Raw genomic sequence first — 17,523 nt, 5'->3', positions numbered from 1 at the left:
AGAGAGTGATTAGATCTGTCTGTAACAGTAATGGGTGTGTGTGTGTGTGTGCTAACACAGAGGGTGTGTGGTGGACTTGACAGTGATCAATAGAATGGCCAAAATACTTGAACAGTGGATTGTAAGCCTTTGAACAGGCTGAGCAATCTGAACAACCGAATTTACAAGAAGGTGGACAAGCTGATTAGATCCGAGTTCAAATGACTAAACACATCTGTTTCTGTTAATGTGAAGGTACAATTCAAATAACTCAAATACAGACAACTTCAGTTGCTTAGTGAGCCAACAACATGGACCCTAGCGTCCCTATTCTAGGGCAAACATTCTGCAAAAAAACAAACAGATCTACAAGCTCAGCTCAGCTCTTCGGTGAAGAGATTTGGTGTTGAGGGGGGGACCCCGGTCAATTAGGTATATCATCTCTGTCGGGTGGAAACCTCATATGTCCAAAACCGTTACTTTTCAGGATTCAATTTCAGAAGCATCAAAAGTAGCAGATCTACAAGCTCAAAACTTTCGAGCTTGCGGATCCGCTACCTTTGATGCGTTTGTGTGACGCTGTAGTATGATCAAGTACGGACGTTCATTTATGGAAAAACACACAAAAAGTTAGAATATGGAGATAAGAGGTTTCTCCCCGACAGCGACGATATGGGGGTTTAAGTGGTTGAATGACTTTGCACAGGAGACACAGCATGCAGTAAAATAACCTCCACTTGTTTAGAATTAACCCATTGAGACCTGAAGCCGATTCTACATGTCTCCTAAATCCCAACATTTTTCTGAAAAACGCATATTTCTATATCACTGGTGCTGAATCTTTTTCATGTCAAGTACCCCCAAAATTATATGTATTTGGCCGCGGACCCCCATCAAAATATTTTGTTCCAGGGACCCCCAGAAGCAAAGATTTGAGTTAAAAATGTTCGCTTTAAATTAAAAATATATATATTCAAAGATTTTCACACATTTTCACGATTTTTCAAAAATAGCAGATCTACGAGCTCGTAGCGCGGCACTCGGTGCCGCGCTATGAGCTTGTATATCTGCTATTTTTGAATAGCCAATGTGTGAAATAATGCTTTTTTAGCTCAAATCAAGAAGTGACACAGATGCATCTCCAGGTCTTAATTTAAGACTGTCTCTGTCATCAATTCTTCCTGCTTGACATTAGCTATTCCTAGAGTCATTAAAACAATCAATCAATCAATCAATCAATCTACTGGCCATCAGCTGAAGGAAAAGAGAGTGAAACACGGCAGACAGTAATGCAGGCGTCCTTCCTGTTACCTTAGAAATAACAGTCGTCAAGGGTAAACGCCGGCGAGGAATTGTAATTACAACCTGCTGTTCTGACCTTCGGAGTCGGACAATAATATACGTATATACTGTGACAACACCAAGACTAAAATACACACCCATGCACACACACAACGTGCGTAACAACACATACTCTGCAATGAACTGTAGAACTGTGTTCTGTGTTTAATGTGTGTCTGTCTTTGTGTGTATTCACACATATAACTGATGCTTTTGCTAGTTAACAACTTGTTACCTGGCGTTCTAAATTAGGCAAATTTTATATTTTCCTAATTTTATGTAGGCATTTCATAGGCAAACCAAGGTTTTCCCAAATTTTCAGAATTAGCTAAAATTGCTAAATCTACCAGCTCACAACACATCGCACTGCGACACGTTGTGAGCTTGTAGGTTGGCTGTTTTTGCTATTCGTCACAAGACTAATTATTTACTTAAGTGGTTAACGAGGAGATAATTGTGCCTACACCATTGCCACTGTGTGCACCTATTAACCAGAGGAGAGGCAATGAGCTGCCTCCAAGCACACTGTATTACAGTTATTATACACACAATGACTGCAATTCATCAGAGCCTTTACACTGTGCAGAGAGAGGAGGCACACACACCTCCCATACTGCCCCTCCCATCACGGATGTTATGATCGGAATAAGGTGTTTCTTTTATCGCCGTAATCGAGTTCAAAATGTGGACATAATTGACTCACTCTTAGCAGCTACTGTATCAAGCTGGAGTGATTATGCACATCTAGATTAAGAGTATTTGTTCCGTGACTGTACGTTACTGCAGGGGTGTTCAAACTTGTTCATGTCACAAACCTCCACATTAACTCATTGAGTGCCACAATCCGTCAAATCCGTCACGTGGCCTGACGCCCAGAGCGCCACGATCCGTCAAATCCGTCATAAAATTTTTTTCAAAATAAAAAAAAAATTTCAAAATAAAAGTTTTTTTTTTTTTTTTTTTTTTGGGGGGAAAAACATGTTCAGAACCCAAGATATGATGATTTGAAGATTTGCTGCTCCATCCACTCCTTGTTTAACCTATAACTTAAAAAGGCTGTATCTCGCTTCCTAAGCACTTTTTTTTTACAATGAATTTTGGCTGTGGCACTCAGAACCAAAATTCCATTAACATGAATAAATAAGTTTGGCACTGAATGAGTTAACTTTCATTAGGGCCATGGGCACCATTTCAAATGACTCTGTCCTAGAGACCCTGCCATGAAATAAAGCTGATGACAAGTACACTACAAAGTACAAATCAGGCTTTAGGGGCCTTGTCCACAAAAAAAGCTTTTTTTTCTAGAAAGCCTTTTATTTTGTTGCTGCCAGCGCTTGCCTTTTCTGGCAGTGCATGACAGTGGCAGTGCACTGGCAGTGCATGACACTGCATTTCTATGGTTAAAGGCGTGCTGGCGTGCTCCACTTCCCAGCGCCAAGGATCGCGTCTCAGCGTTCTCTGCATCCAGCGTTTTTTTTTTTTTGTGCGGAGCTTTAAGCTGAAAACAGTTCAACTTTTGGGGAGAAGCGCTGCTCATCAATGTCAAACTTTCCAACGCACAGGGTTGGATTGACATGTCCACAGTCATTGAGCAGAGGTGTACAATTTACAATTACAATTCAGGCATTTAGCAGACGCTCTACAGTAAGCAAGGCAAACACGAGTATAATGGCGACTTTACGAGGTAATACATCAAATGCATAGAAAAAGTAAACTAGGATCATAGGTAAACCAAGAATCATCAATCTAAACAGTATCAAAAAACTAATAATATGTACAATGAAACTATACAAACTATAGGATGCCGGGTCAACAAATGAACCTGGCATCTGTCTACATGGCATGCTATCCAAATAACATTTTAACCTTTGCATAAGCTTGCAAGGTCGTCAAGGCTATAGGGCAAGTGCTACGGGCTAAAGTGGAGTCTGAATAGGCGAGTCTTCAGATTACGGCGGAAGATTGGGAGCGAGCCTGCAGTTCTAACTGAAATGGGGAGTTCGTTCCACAGTTTGGGAGCCAGCAGTGAGAAGAGTCTGGGACGATGTGGAGCGTTTGTTGTCCCGGATGTTTTAGGGAAGGTTCTGACAGCTTATCTGTGTTAGCTGATCTGTGTCTCACTCGTGCTGAGAGCATGTGTAGCGCTCTAAACTCAATCCCTCAAAAAAACACTAGTGTGCCGGACTGTATGTGTGTAGCTTCATTCCCAATACGGCAGTGGTTCTCAACCAGTGGTGAGTTGCTAACAAAATGGACCCTTATAGATCTATAACTCTTGAGAGCAAGAGTTAAATTATTGTTAAACATCTGCATTACTTAATTTACAAGAATACACAATTAGAGAATGTAGAAGAATTGTTATTTTGATCAACATTTGCCTGTCATCTCTCCTAGTGGTACCAACATCAATACAGCATGGAATTGTAGACAAAATCGCATCCAACGATAACAAAACATTCTCCATGTCTTGGGGTCTGAGAGGCTAAATCTCATCAAACGTTGGTTCCGTGGCTCAAATGCCGAATAAATAATGGACCTTTGATATGAAAAGGGTTGAAAACCACTGTGATTACATATACGGTTACCTGCTTGTGCTGAGCCCGCTGCTTGGTCTCTGGACTGTCTCCCTTCGAGGAGGACGACTGCTGCCGTAGCCTGGCCCCGGTGGCGCTGGGCCAGTCGGGGGAGGACGTCATCATGCTGCCGGACGGGGGCCGGGGGTAGGGCAAGCCGCTGGGGAGCAGGTTGGGGGGCGTGCGGCCCCGGGTGATGCTCTGGGGCGGCGGCTGGTCTATCCTGCGCTGGGGGCCGGCGCTGGCGCTGTTCTGTCGGGGCATGGAGGGCTGCTGCTGCTGCTGCTGCTGCTGCTGGGCGTCTGTGAGCGACAGCTGTCGGCGGGTGAACTCGCCCGAACGCCTGGAGTACTCGTCCCCGCTGCTCCCCCCTGCTCCTCCCCCTCCTCCACCTCCTCCTCCTCCTCCACCACCTAGGGGGGTAAATGATTATTAGATATTGACGGCGTGATTGTATAGTCTGTCTGAGAAATAATCGCGTTTTCGCGATCGTCATGGTTATTACGAGTACATTTATTACGCAACACTATGAATGTTTCTAATCAATCAAAATTGTAAAGTATAGGTTTTATTGTTATTTTGTTGGCTTCTGACTTTTAAATGATAAATAATACAGTAGCTGAATAGTGCACCTTAACTGCTCCTTAACTGTATTACTAAATAATATTTTCACTTCTACATTTCTTTTCAACCAGAGTAAAGATTATTATTATTATTTTGTAAACACTTGGTTATAAATGGTAAATGGTGCATTTATATAGCGCTTTTCCACACCAACTCACGGTTCCCACCCGGCCACTCTACCGGCCACTCTACCCCTGAGCCCCTGTTATACTGAGCCTCTACCTTTAATTAATTGTGAGGTTTTAAAATCGTTGCTGTCGGATTAAAAACCTCATATCTCCGTATTTTTCCCGCCCGCAAATTAATACCCTACTACTTCATCATACAAAAGTAGTGAAAATAGCAGATCTACAAGCTCGGCTATACGAGGTTTCCACTCTGACAGCAACAACGACACAGCGGTCAACGGTTCCATCCCTTATAGTGATTCTCAAACTTTTTCATGCCGCGGACGCCCAAAATGATATATATTTGGCCGCGGACCCCCATCTAAAAATATTTTGTTCCAGGAACCCCCAGAAGCAAAGATTTGAATTACAAATGTTCGCTTTAAATATATGTATTCAAAGGTTTGCACAAGTTTTCACGATTTTTCAAAAAAATTGCAGATCTACAAGCTCATAGTGCGGCTATTTTTTGAATAGCCAAATTATAAAAGGTTAATGTGGTTAAAATGACTGTGATGCTGTATTAACACATTTTGCTGGGGACCCCCTGGAACTCCCTCAAGGACCCCTGGGGGTCCCCGGATCCCACATTTGAGAACCAAGGCCTTACCTCCTCCTCCACCGTGGTTGAGGAAGGCGTGCTTCCCTCCCGCCGGCCCCCCGCCGCCGTCCTCGTTGTTGCTATGGGAACTGACCGAGCTGTGGCACTCGGAGCCGGAGTCGGCCATGCCGCGCGGGGACACGGGCAGGCCGGCGGCCATCTGGTAGACGGGGTTCTGGAAGGACAGCGGCGCCAGGAGCTGGGCCGGCCTCCCCGGGGTGCCGATGACGCTGCTCTCTATGCCCGGGGTGGTGGAGGTCCCGCCCCTCCTCAGCGTGGGTCCTCCTGGGAGATTGCCCTGTGGGGGGGGGGGGGGGGGGGGGGGGGTAGAGAGGCCATTATTAACAGTATTCTGAAAAAACGTATGTTTCTATATCAGTGGTTCTCAATCTTTTTCATGTCAAGGTTTCATCCCCAAAATGATATGTATTTGGCCACGGACCCCCATCAAAATATTTTGTTCCAGGGACCCCCCAGAGGCAACGATTTGAGTTAAAAATGTTCGCTTTAAAAATATATATATTCAAAGATTTGCACACATTTTCACGATTTTTCAAAAATAGCCCAAAGTGTAAAATGCTTTTTAGCTCAAATCTAAAAATGAGACAGTTCCAGGTCTCAATGGGTTAAAAACCCATTATAAGACATGAGCCCAATTCTACAAATGCCTTCTAAAATCAGTAGGTCTCACACTTTAAAAAAAATAGCAGATGTACAAGCTCGCAGCGCTTTTGCACCTGCTATTTTTGAATAGCCCAACGCTAAAATATAAACGACAAATGGCTAAAATGACAAGAGACGCTTTCCCCCGATTTTAAACCTACTACTAACACATCGTCATTTTACATATTGTGTTAATTGTTCACAAATCTGTGTAATTTTAAGATTTCTTTGGGCTATTCAAAAATAGCAGATCTACAAGCTCGTAGCGCAGCACCGAGGGCCGCGCTACGAGCTTGTAGATCTGCTATTTTCTTTTGAAAAATCATGACAATTTGTGCAAATCTTTGAATAAATATATATACAGTTTTAACTCATATCTTGGCTTCTGGGAGTCGCTGGAACAAAATATTTTGAGATGGGGGTCTCCGCAGACAAATACATCAATAATTTTAGGGGGTCCTTGACATGAAAAAAGTTTGGGAACCACTGACATTATAGCGATATAAGATAAAAAAAAACAACAACAAAAAAGTTAGGATTTAGAAGACATTTGTAGAATCCCCAGAAGCAAATATTTTGGTTAAAAATGTTTGCTTTAAAAAAGAAAATATATGTATATATTCAGAAATGTGCAAATATGTTCAAATACAAGTTCATAGTGCGGCACTCGGTGCCGCGCTATGAGCTTGTATATCTGCTATTTTTGAGAGCCATACAAACATTTTCAGTCGTGAGACTTTATTTTTGCGCTAAGTCTGGTCAACCACCCCGTTACCTGTGGGGTCCTGGCCGACCACACCCCGACGGTGACCACGTCTCCCAGGAGGCCGTCCGAGGAGCTGGGACCGCCCGGGCAGCTGTCCAGGCTGCGGGGGTCCTGGAGGTCCACCATGGACAGGCTCTTGCTGCCGTTGGCCATGCCCACGTCGGGCTCGTTGGTCTCGGAGTAGCTGGAGCTCCGCGCCGGCGAGGGCTGGACCCCCGTGCTCCGGGTCACAAAGAACAGGTCCTTGTTCTCCGGGGTCGGGGAGGGTAACCGGGTGAAGTCCACCAACCTGAGGAGCAACAACACAGGGCCAGGAAATTAGATCAACTTCAACCAACGGACAGAGCAGTGGCGTACCCACTGTAGAGGCAGGGCAGGCGGTCGCCTGCCCAACTAAGATCTCGCCTCCCCTAAAAAAAACAAATAACCCGAAAAGGTGTCATAGCGTGCTTAATGTCCTCAAAGTCATGCATCCAACAAGCTTTGGACTGAGCGAATTGGACCTTCTGTTCCAGAGATAATGGCCAAAACATCTTGAAAACGGCCCGTTTTCGATCGCCGATTTTCGATTGAGTTGAAATTTCTTTTTTGGGGGTAATAGAGGGGGGAATCTCGCCTGCCCTAAATATAAATCCTGGTGACGCCACTGGGACAGAGTCACAGTGAATTAGCCCATGTATTAGGCCTGAGGCTGATTCTACAAATGCCTTCTAAGGGCAAGCGGTGGCCTAGTGGTTAGAGGGGCGGCCTTGATACCGGAAGGTCCCTAGTTCGATTCCCCAATTCATCACATCAATCATGAATCACCGCTGAATAGCCCTTGAGCAAGGCTTCCATGCAGGGTCTGGCTGTAAATAAGTTCCGCACTTAGTCCAACACCCTGGGTAAACAACAAACTTTGCTTTGCTTTGCAGGGTCACACCAAAATATGGTTGCCCGCTGATAAAACTCGGACAGTTTTTTTGCAGCCAGCGCATTCTAAAAATTAGAGTGTAGCTTTCAGCGCATTCTGTCCCAATAACCAATGACCCACCTGTCACTCACTTTCAGGACCCTCCCCCGTAGCCACCTTCGACTCACACGATTGGACAGAGGGGGAAAAGCAGCATCTGTCTCGAGCATTTATCTGCTTCAAATAAACGCAAGGTGTGCGCGACACGCGGAAAGATGCGCATCAAACCACGCGATTCTCATTGAAAAAGCATTGGCAGATTCCACCCCATAGGTGAAATAAAAGTGCGGTGTGACCGTGCCATAAATCAGTTGTTCTCACACTTTCAAGATTTTTCAAAAATGTCCAAAAAATAGCAGATGTGCTTCAAAAGTTTACATTGATTTCTTTCTGAAATTTCTGAAAAGGGCTTAAATAGTTGAATAATAATATTGATTGATTGATAGATTGATGTACTTTATTTAGTAAGACATGAGAACAACAGTACATGGAAGTACAAATTCACAATACAAGGTCTACTAAACTGGAAGACTCATAAAGCACTAAGCTTGTTTAAAATGAGATCCCCCATGCACACAAATCATGATGAATGATGAATAATAAAAGTGATGAATATTAAAAGTGTTTGTTTGTTTTCAAAAGGTTATTAGTGTTCAGGTTTATTCATGTATTTTGTTTATAAGTTAAATGTTCTCAAATAGAAACTTTAATCATATCCAAGCTTTTCAAATTGATTTCAAGATTTTTGAGTGGTGCCAACCACTCCTATATCTGACTTTGTCCGTGTGTCCGTATGTATGTATGTCTGTCCAATAAACACACATTGATGACAACATCAATACGGGGCTCATCCAAGGCACCACTCTCTTCACACAGGGTGTGATTTATTTTTTACACACAATATCAGTCAAAACATCAGTGGCCAAGAACTCTCCAAAATCGTGATGGGACCCAAAACCATGTCATCGGTCTATCTGGCTCTACGGTGAATGAATGAAGTGATGGATCCATTACGCTGCATGGGTGGAAGTGAAATGAATAGCAGCAATATAGCTTTCCTCTCTATATAATAAAGATACTGATGTATTTTTATGAAACGTGACCATCACTCCGGCGTAACTGCACTGCAGAGGCCATGCAATATTCACACGGGGAGCCTGGAAGTCTGGATTCTATTTGGGTTTGAGACCGGGGCGTTTATGTACCTTCATCTATGCTCAATCACTTTCATCCTTCATCCTCTCACCTTGCCCCTCTCTCTCTCTCTCTCTCTCTCTCTCTACCGGCTACCCTGCCAGACACAGGCCTTTATTGCCTGGAGATGATTACCTTGACAGATATGATTTATCTTCTAATAATCTCTATCAGTCACATCACACCCGTCTCCTCCTCCTCCTCCTTTCTCTGTCCTTCTAGCTCTCTCTCTCTCTCTCTCTTCTGCCTCTTTTTTTATCGTCTGTGTCGGATGGAAATCTCATATGTCCAAAACGGTTACTTGTAACAGAGTATTTTTATATTGTGGTATTGCTACTTCTACTTCAGTAAAATATCTGAGTACTTCTTCCACCACTGAATGAAATCAAGTACCCTCAATGCAATATATTTTATCAATGCAAGAACAATGGCTTCCATTATAGCCTGTTGACTTTCCAGAAATAGAAAGCCTGCGATTTCTATTGGCTTGGATTCCCCATCGATGACGTCACTGGTCTGAAGTGTCCACAACCCTCCTCTGAGACACAGACAGAGTAGACACAAATTGTACTATATTACAACAAGCGTCAGTGTGGACATATTATATGAAAATATGTAAAAAACAAATATATATAAAAACTAGAAAATGTGCTCTTCGGAGCACAGGTCTCCGCCAGTACTGTTCCTGATTAATCCTGTCTTACCTATTTATATTACATATTGTCACGTGTCACTTGACCAATGTTAGCTTGGCTGATGGAAGCTCGCTTCAAAAAGAAGTGACAAACCTATTTATAGGTCTCTATTTCGTCATGCGTCTCGCTAGCCAATCAAAGCACACCCTTTCAACATATTGTCACGTGTCACGTGAAGCTTGACCAATGTTAGCTTGGCGGACACACGGAAGGACGGAGACGAAAACATACTCTCCACCTCTGGCGGAGACAAATAGAGGAAAAAAGCCGCTTTGTCGCTGCACATTCAACACCCCCCCCCCCCCGCCTGTCAGCAGGGGGTGTTGAACGGGAGGAGTAGGACGGAGGTGCTACTGTACGTCCTCACAGTGGGGGACAACAGCAATGGCAACACAGAAATGTGAGTGGAGCATTAATTGGCCTAAACACTACATTTGGAGAAAATAACAGGGGGTAAATAATTGGCAAAAAAAAAGAGATCCACAGGGAAACCATGCGGTTATTAGACCCCTGTGTGAGGCGTCAGATGACTCCTCACACAAAACTAAAGGGATTTAGGTAAAGGCGGTGTGGTCACAGTGGTCATCACAGTGATGGAAGTGATTCACTTAAAAAGAAAACATAGAAGTGTTTTTTTTAAGTGTGCGCGCGTATTTATAGGGCTATGCACATGTGTCATGTGTTTCTAGCCAATCACAGTCCTGAATAGAGTCATGGTGGCCAATCACGAGTTTAAATCGAGTTTAAGTAAATCGAGTTTAAGTAGAGTAGAGTTTTCTGAAAAACCTAAACATCGAAAATGACAGACGCTTTCCCAGTTTTAACAGGTTAAACGTTCTAGACTTGGTAGACTGGACGACGAGTTGGCTCTGTACTAAGAGACGCTGTTTTCCGGTCTAAAACAAATCTCTTTGCCAAAAAAAATCGAGCTCGTAGAGCTTGTAGATCTGCTATTCTGATCTGCTGTGCATAGAGCCTATTGACGTCAACAACATGAGCTCTCTGCTACTACGTCCTCCTACCCAGAAAGCTCGTTGTCGATGACCATCTTCTGGAGGCCGGTGGAGATGCTGCAGCCGGCGGCGGCAGGAGGGGAGGAGGAGCCCATGTGCTCCGAGGAGGAGGAGGACTGTCCCTGTGTCATCAGGACGCTGGACGGGTTGGACAGGGCCGTGTTCACCTCCCGGAGGATCCTGGGTAGAGGACCCAGCTTGGAGGCCGCGCTCTGTGTGACAGAAATGAAGAATAGAATATGAGTTTTTGAATTAGGCCTGCAACCAGTGTTTTTTGCCAGATTCTGCGAGAGAAATAAGCAACCAGGTATATGAAAACAAAGCCCAAAAGAAGCGACTGAGCACATGAGCACTCTAAACCCTATTATACGTTGGCTATTTGAAAATAGCCGTTCTACAAACTCGATATTACAAGATTAAAGAAAGAAAATGTTATATCAACGAATCAACAAAAACATCCCAATAGATATTTTAATTGACTAAATCGATTAGTGTGATTAAGCCCTATTTTATACTTGTCATACAACAGTGTGACTCAAAAATAGCAAAAAGAATCTCGCATTTTGGAAATCGATTTAATTAGTCCAATTAACTAGTTAGAATCAAGTCTGCATTGAGGTTGCATTGAGGGTACATTAATACATACTGTACATGCACTGTTCAGTAAAAGTTGAAAGGCATCCATTGAACTTTCTATTCACATCTCTTTGTCCTACCCATGGGGATGTTCATGTACTTTTCCAGGGCAATAGCCCCCCCCCCCCCCCCCCCTCATTAACAATGTACAGTAAGAGGTCTCGGGGTGATTAACACGTCTTAACGAGTGGTGTTTGTACAGTATTTAACAATGTAACATGACAGACTGACCATGGAATGTGTCACATGTCTAATTGCTCCCAGCCTCCCCTCTGCCACTGCAGCTAATGTTAACCCATTAAGACCGGGAACGCATCCGTGTCATTTCTTTTGGCTATTAAAAAAATAGCAGATCTACAAGCTACGAGCTTGTAGATCTGCTGCATTTTTTTTTTAAGTCGTAAAAATGTGTGCAAATCTTTGAACATATATGTCTTAAAGCGGACATTTGTAACTCAAATCTTTGCTTCTGGGGGTCCCTGGAACAAAATATTTTGAGAGGGGGGTCCGCGGCCAAATACATATCATTTTGGGAGGTCCTTGACATTTGAGCACCACTGATGTAGCAACATACATAACGTTTTTTAGAAAACATTTTGATTTATTTTTTCAGTATATTTAATTTTAAGTAAATATTTAAGTAAATGTTTGCTTGAAAAAACTATATATATATATATATTCAAAAATTTGCAACATTTTCATGATTTTTCAAAAAAATAGCAGATCTACAAGCTCATAGCGCGGCACTCGGTGCCGCGCTATGAGCTTGAAGATCTGCTATTTTTGAATAGCCAATAAATCTAAAAATGACACAGATGCGTTCCCGGTCTTAATGGGTTAAGTGTCCTTGTAAAGCCATTAATAAGCCCTGCACTGTATCAAAGACCCCCCCCCAGTGGCTCCTCTTCTCTTGGTGCATTTTGATGCATTATGCAATAATGCATTATTGATTGCTGCATGGGTAAATATACTAATGTAGTCTGCGCACGATTAATACCCCGTGGCTAGTGATGATGCATTGGAGAATAGACTTCAGACTTCCTGCACCCGCTAATGTATCCTTTAGGGATGCTGCCCGGGATGGAATAAGACCATCGGTCTCAGAAGAAGAAAATAAATATTTATATACATTGCTGATCTTGTCATATCTAGTGCTGCTGTAAGACCATTGCAACCACACACACACACACACACACACACACACACACACACACACATGCTGTAACTTTGTCTTTGGAATGAGAAGTTCATGAGAAGTTCATGGACACAATGCTTTTGTTTGAAACTCATAAAATGGTTATTTCTAACATTTCAGACCTTCTCGTCAAGACGGAACCAGAGCCATATAAGGAGAGTTGCGTCACCTCCGTTCACTTCATCAGGCCAGGTCTTCTACAGAGCCTTCTATTGGCGAATTAGTGACAAAGCCCTGAACCGGAAGTTTACAGAACGCACTGGGGAGTCTATGAGCGTTTGTCACTATTTCGGGTTTACATGAACCACGTGACCGGCGCTGTTTCTGCCCCCTCATTGACGTAACTCTCCAATAGAAGGCTGTGGACGGGAACCATTTTATTGCAATTATATCACATTGTGTTTGGTGGTGTGACTCTAGCACTGAGAAAATCTGTGCAAGCATGACACAGAGTCTGAGATCACAAAACCCCTGAAGCAGAGCCTAAAGATATAGCCAGGAAATTAAAAGAACACGAACGATACAGTATGTGAACCTGCATGAACGACGACATGCTGACACTGTGCAATCCTAAATGCTATACCAGAGGAGAAGGCTGGGGATGTGAGGAGGACCCTCTCTACGGGGGCCTCACATCCCACGGGTCACAGACATGGTCAGAGAGAGAAGGACGAGGCTGGCCGGGCACTGTGTCAGCAGCTGTGTTGATTTCGTCGACTAAAACTATGACGAAAAATGTTGGTCGACTACCTTTTTTCACTGACGAAAAAAGAAATAAAAACTAAATAAAAACTAAGCTACGATGACTAAAATGAAGGCTAAATATATTGACAATTTCGTCAACAAATAAAATGTTAGTGAGGGACAAGTGGAAAAGAGATGCAGTAGAACTAAAAGACAAGTCATTTTATATGTGGTTGCGCTCTGAAAATAGCCGATCTACAAGCTCACAACGCGTCGCAGCGCGACGCGTTGTGAGCTTGTAGATCGGCTATTGTCAGCATGCAACCAAGTGTAAAATCAGCCGTTACGACGCCACCAAGGCACCGCCAAAATACATTTTAGTCGACTAAATCAACTGTGGATTTAATATCATAAGATTTATGATATTTAGTCGACTAAAACTAGACAAAAACTAAAACATTTCAGATGACTAAAATGTGAAACTAAATGGAATTTTAATCAAAAGACTATGACTAAAACTAAATAAAAAATTGCTGTCAAAATCAACACTGTCAGTGTCAGGCACATTGAGCTGGTAGCGAGCAAACCGACACCGTGAGAGCCAACCTAAGGCTGAAAATTGGAAATGCTCCTGTAAAGTAAAAAAAGACCTCAAAATTGTACTTAAGTACAGTACTTGAGTAAATGTACTTAAGTTACTTTACACCACTGGTAGCGAGCAAACTGACACCGTGAGAGCCAAGCCTAAGGCACACAGCCAGGAGGAAAGGAGGAAACAGGCGCACCACGCTGCAGAGCTCAAGACCCTGATGCTCGACGGGAGACAGCGATTCAGGAATCCACAAATTGGTGTTGGCTAGACCACACACACACACTCGCCTCGCAGCGGGGGTATGTGGGAGGACTTTGATCACTGAAGAGTTGTCATTTGTGGTAGCAGTGTGAGAGAGATGTCGAGCACGCTAAGAGTGAATGTCGATCGGTCTGCATAAACAGAGCGTGTAGATCGAACCTGTTAGGATTGTGTGGTCGTATTGGGTGTATGAGAGAGCGTGGTCTGCGCGGCTGGACTTCCGTGCCTGCCGGAACTACACCGCTACGCTCCATTAACGAGCTAATGGTATATATCACTCAATACAAGTTGAGTGATAAGCCTAATTGTTTAATGTAGGGCTACAACTATTGATTATATTCTTAGCGATTATTCTGCGGATAACTAAATTACACAACCCATGAAGCCTTGAATTCATGGAGATTTTTTTTTTCTTTTCGCATTCCTAAGCCAATAATTTGACGACCGGAAAAGACTCCGTAGGAGACGTGCAGAGTCTCCATTGAGTCTTCTACCGGAGTCATCAAAATGATTTGAATTATTGGCTCAGGAATGAGACGAAAACAAAAAAAATCTCCATAAATTCAAGGCTTCATGGGGTGTGTAATTGATATAAATACAGTGTAAGTACGCACACCGTCTACACTTGCACAATAAGGACAACTTTATTTAAAGGTAGGGTAAGTGATTTTCTTTGGTTAAAACAAGTGTTAAATAGCTCTATATTCTGATAGTACTCATTGCTATAGAGTGTTTGTTCAGTAAAAGGAGTCTCCTTGTCTCTCCAGCTCTTTATAAAACAGAAAATGCATTTTCGTTTCAGTTTCATTTCCAATTTTATCCAATCAGGATAGAGAACTCAATCAGGATACAGATTAAACAAGTGAAATTGGAAGTGATGACACTAAGAAATGATCAGGCAAAATTGGAACTGGAATACTATAAAAATGAAGCTTAAAAATGGGTACTTTCTCCTGATTGGCTGAGATGTTGACACCTACCGGAAAATGTATTTTCTGTTAATTAAAGAGCTGGAGAGACATGGAGACTCCTGTTACTGAACAAACACTCTACAGCAATGATTACTATCAGAATATAGTGCTTTAACCTTTTAACAAAATACTTTTTGTTTTAACCAAAAAATATCACTTACCCTACCTTTAAGCAACGTCAATAGACCTAATATACCTCCAAATATATATTTATATGAACGTGGGGGTCCATGACACGAAAAAAAAAGTTTGTAGAACTACTGGTTGAATGTACAAACAAACACGTTGTGTTTCCAGCACCTGGTCCATCTGGGAGAGCACCTCGGCCAGCAGCGAGTGCAGGGTGGACAGCTCTCTGCCCAGGTCGATGTAGCCCTCGAAGCCCGCCGTGTTGGAGATGGTCTCCGGGTTGGAGATCTCTAGCAGGAAGTGCTGCATGTTGGTCCACTCGTGCTCCAGGAACTGGTTCATGAAGGACATGTACTCCTCCTTACTGCCAAACCTGGAGGAGGGAGAAGAAGAGGAGGATGGGGGGAAACGTCGATACAGAAATGAAAACACGTATTTATTATTTATGTGCATCCTTCTGTTGAACTTTACTTGGTACATTTAGTCCAAATTCAGTTAATTTTTTTCCCCTCGCAGTTTTGTTGATGTATTCTAGTCACCAGTGGTGGAAGAAGTACTCAGATATATATTGCTTAAGTAAAAGTAGCAATACCACAATGTAGAAATACTCTGTTACAAGTAAAAAAAAGGCCTGTGTTCAAAATGTTACTTGAGTAAAAGTACAAACGTATTGGCATCAAAATATATTTAAAGTACCAAAAGTAAAAGTACTAAAATGTTTGAAAAATAGCAGCTGACTCCTACAGTTGGTCCAAGGGAGAGCACAGACAACCACGTGTCTCCTCCAATATGCTGCTTCTTCTCAGCTGACAGTGAGGAGTTTCACCAGGAGGACGTAGCACATACAGTACAGGGGCGGTCTGGGGGCTCGTTTTTTTTATTAATTTTTATCCCACGATTTTGTAACCCTATTTTTTACACCCAGTGCCAAATGTCTATGTAATCCTGGGCACTACCTTCCCACTGCCAACCTAGGGAGGCCAGGGCCGAGCTCATGCCTCCTTCAATGCATGAGAGCCAACTGACCTTCTTGTAACCTGACAGGGGAGTTTGCCTGGTTGGACGTAGCACGTGGAAGGAACACGTTATTCCAACCAGTTCCCTTCCCCTCCATCAGGCGCCCCGGCTGGCCAGGGGGAGACAGTATAGTGACCAGGACTACTGCATATTTTTGTGAGGGTACCTACCCTAGGACACACGGGGAGAACATGCAAACTCCACACAGAAAGGCCCTTTCACCAACCCCACCTAGGCTATGGGCACTGATGACGCGGAGGAGAGAACACGCCCACAGCGTCCCCTGCGGGAATCGAACCCAGGACCTTCTAGCTGTGAGGCGACAGAGCTACTGACTGTGCCACCGTGCCCCGCTGGGGCTCGTTTTAAGTGCTAAACTCTAAAGCAATATTCTATCCTTTAGAATGGAAAATAATCATCACCACTTCCCCTCGTCTATGACACAGCCTACTGTACTCGGTTGATACAGGCTTTGAGCTGAGGGCTAGAGAGGAGTCAGTTAATCAGTTAGGCTGTGTGAATAATGTTGATGTGATTTTTAAATACGACAATGTTCCACAGTCAATTTTGCTGCTTTCTGCTAGCGCTAAATGCGCTCCGAAAAAGCTGCTGGGTAGGAACGGTTCTGCACATAACTCCGTGCAAAATAATGTCAGTCGGGGACCCCCTGAGGGCGAGGCCCGTTTCAATTGTAACGGGTGAAACATAGCTATAGGCCGCTACTGAAAGCGTATGGAGGTATACACACTATACTCCTCACAGTTCCACACCTCATTGAACAGCTGCCCTGATCAGCCTGTAGGAGTCGCTAGTGCTGTGATCACTCTCTCTCCCCCTGGCTTCCCTCCCACTTATGGATGCCCCGCAGGAAGCCCTATACAGTCTCTACAGTGCTGGGCAGGAACTTTACCCCTGGCACCTCATTCATTGCAAATTAAATTATATGCAAACAACGGCCATTTGAAGTGGTGTAAAGTAACTAAGAACATTTACTTAAGTACTGTACAATTTTGAGGTACTTTTACTTTACTGGAGTATTTCCAATTTTCAATACTTTTACTTCTACTCCACCACATCTCAGAGGCAAATTTTGTACTTTTACTCCACTGCAATTATTTGAAAACTTTGGTTACTAATTACTTTGCAGATAATAAATTATTATATTATAAAACATACATTAACCACTTTAGCCCTATTTTATACCTAGGCTATTTGAAAATAGCCGATCTACAAGCTCACAACGTGTCGCATCGCGACACGTTGTGAGCTTGTAGATCTGCTATTTTCAAACATTTTAGTACTTTTACTTTCGGTACTTTAAGTACATTTTGATGCCAATACTTTTGTACTTTTGCTCAAGTAACATTTTGAACACAGGCCTTTTACCTGTAACAGAGTGTATTTACTTAAATAAAAAATATGTGAGTACATTTTCCACCACTGGCCATTTGTCATTCAGTTCACAAGCAT

General features: G+C 43.1%; 1 protein-coding gene across 1 annotated transcript in view; it reads right to left on the bottom strand.

Annotated features, from left to right (window-relative positions):
• Nucleotides 1–17,523, bottom strand: part of LOC311038338 (disabled homolog 2-interacting protein-like) — a 214,846-nt gene that overhangs the window by 14,990 nt on the left and 182,333 nt on the right. Inside the window, exons 11-15 of the mRNA XM_084047804.1 lie at nt 15,208–15,409; nt 10,578–10,780; nt 6,724–7,003; nt 5,307–5,583; nt 3,906–4,306 (exon numbers count right to left, since the gene is read on the bottom strand). Coding sequence (XP_083903930.1) covers nt 3,906–4,306; nt 5,307–5,583; nt 6,724–7,003; nt 10,578–10,780; nt 15,208–15,409 — 1,363 coding nt within the window. The remainder of the gene's footprint in view (nt 1–3,905; nt 4,307–5,306; nt 5,584–6,723; nt 7,004–10,577; nt 10,781–15,207; nt 15,410–17,523) is intronic.

Source organism: Gymnoscopelus microlampas (assembly GCF_963454915.1).
Source record: "Gymnoscopelus microlampas genome assembly, chromosome: 21".
NCBI classification, from domain to species: Eukaryota; Metazoa; Chordata; class Actinopteri; order Myctophiformes; family Myctophidae; genus Gymnoscopelus; species Gymnoscopelus microlampas.
Note: the sequence above shows the minus strand (reverse complement) of the source record. Positions and strands in the feature narration are given on the sequence as shown.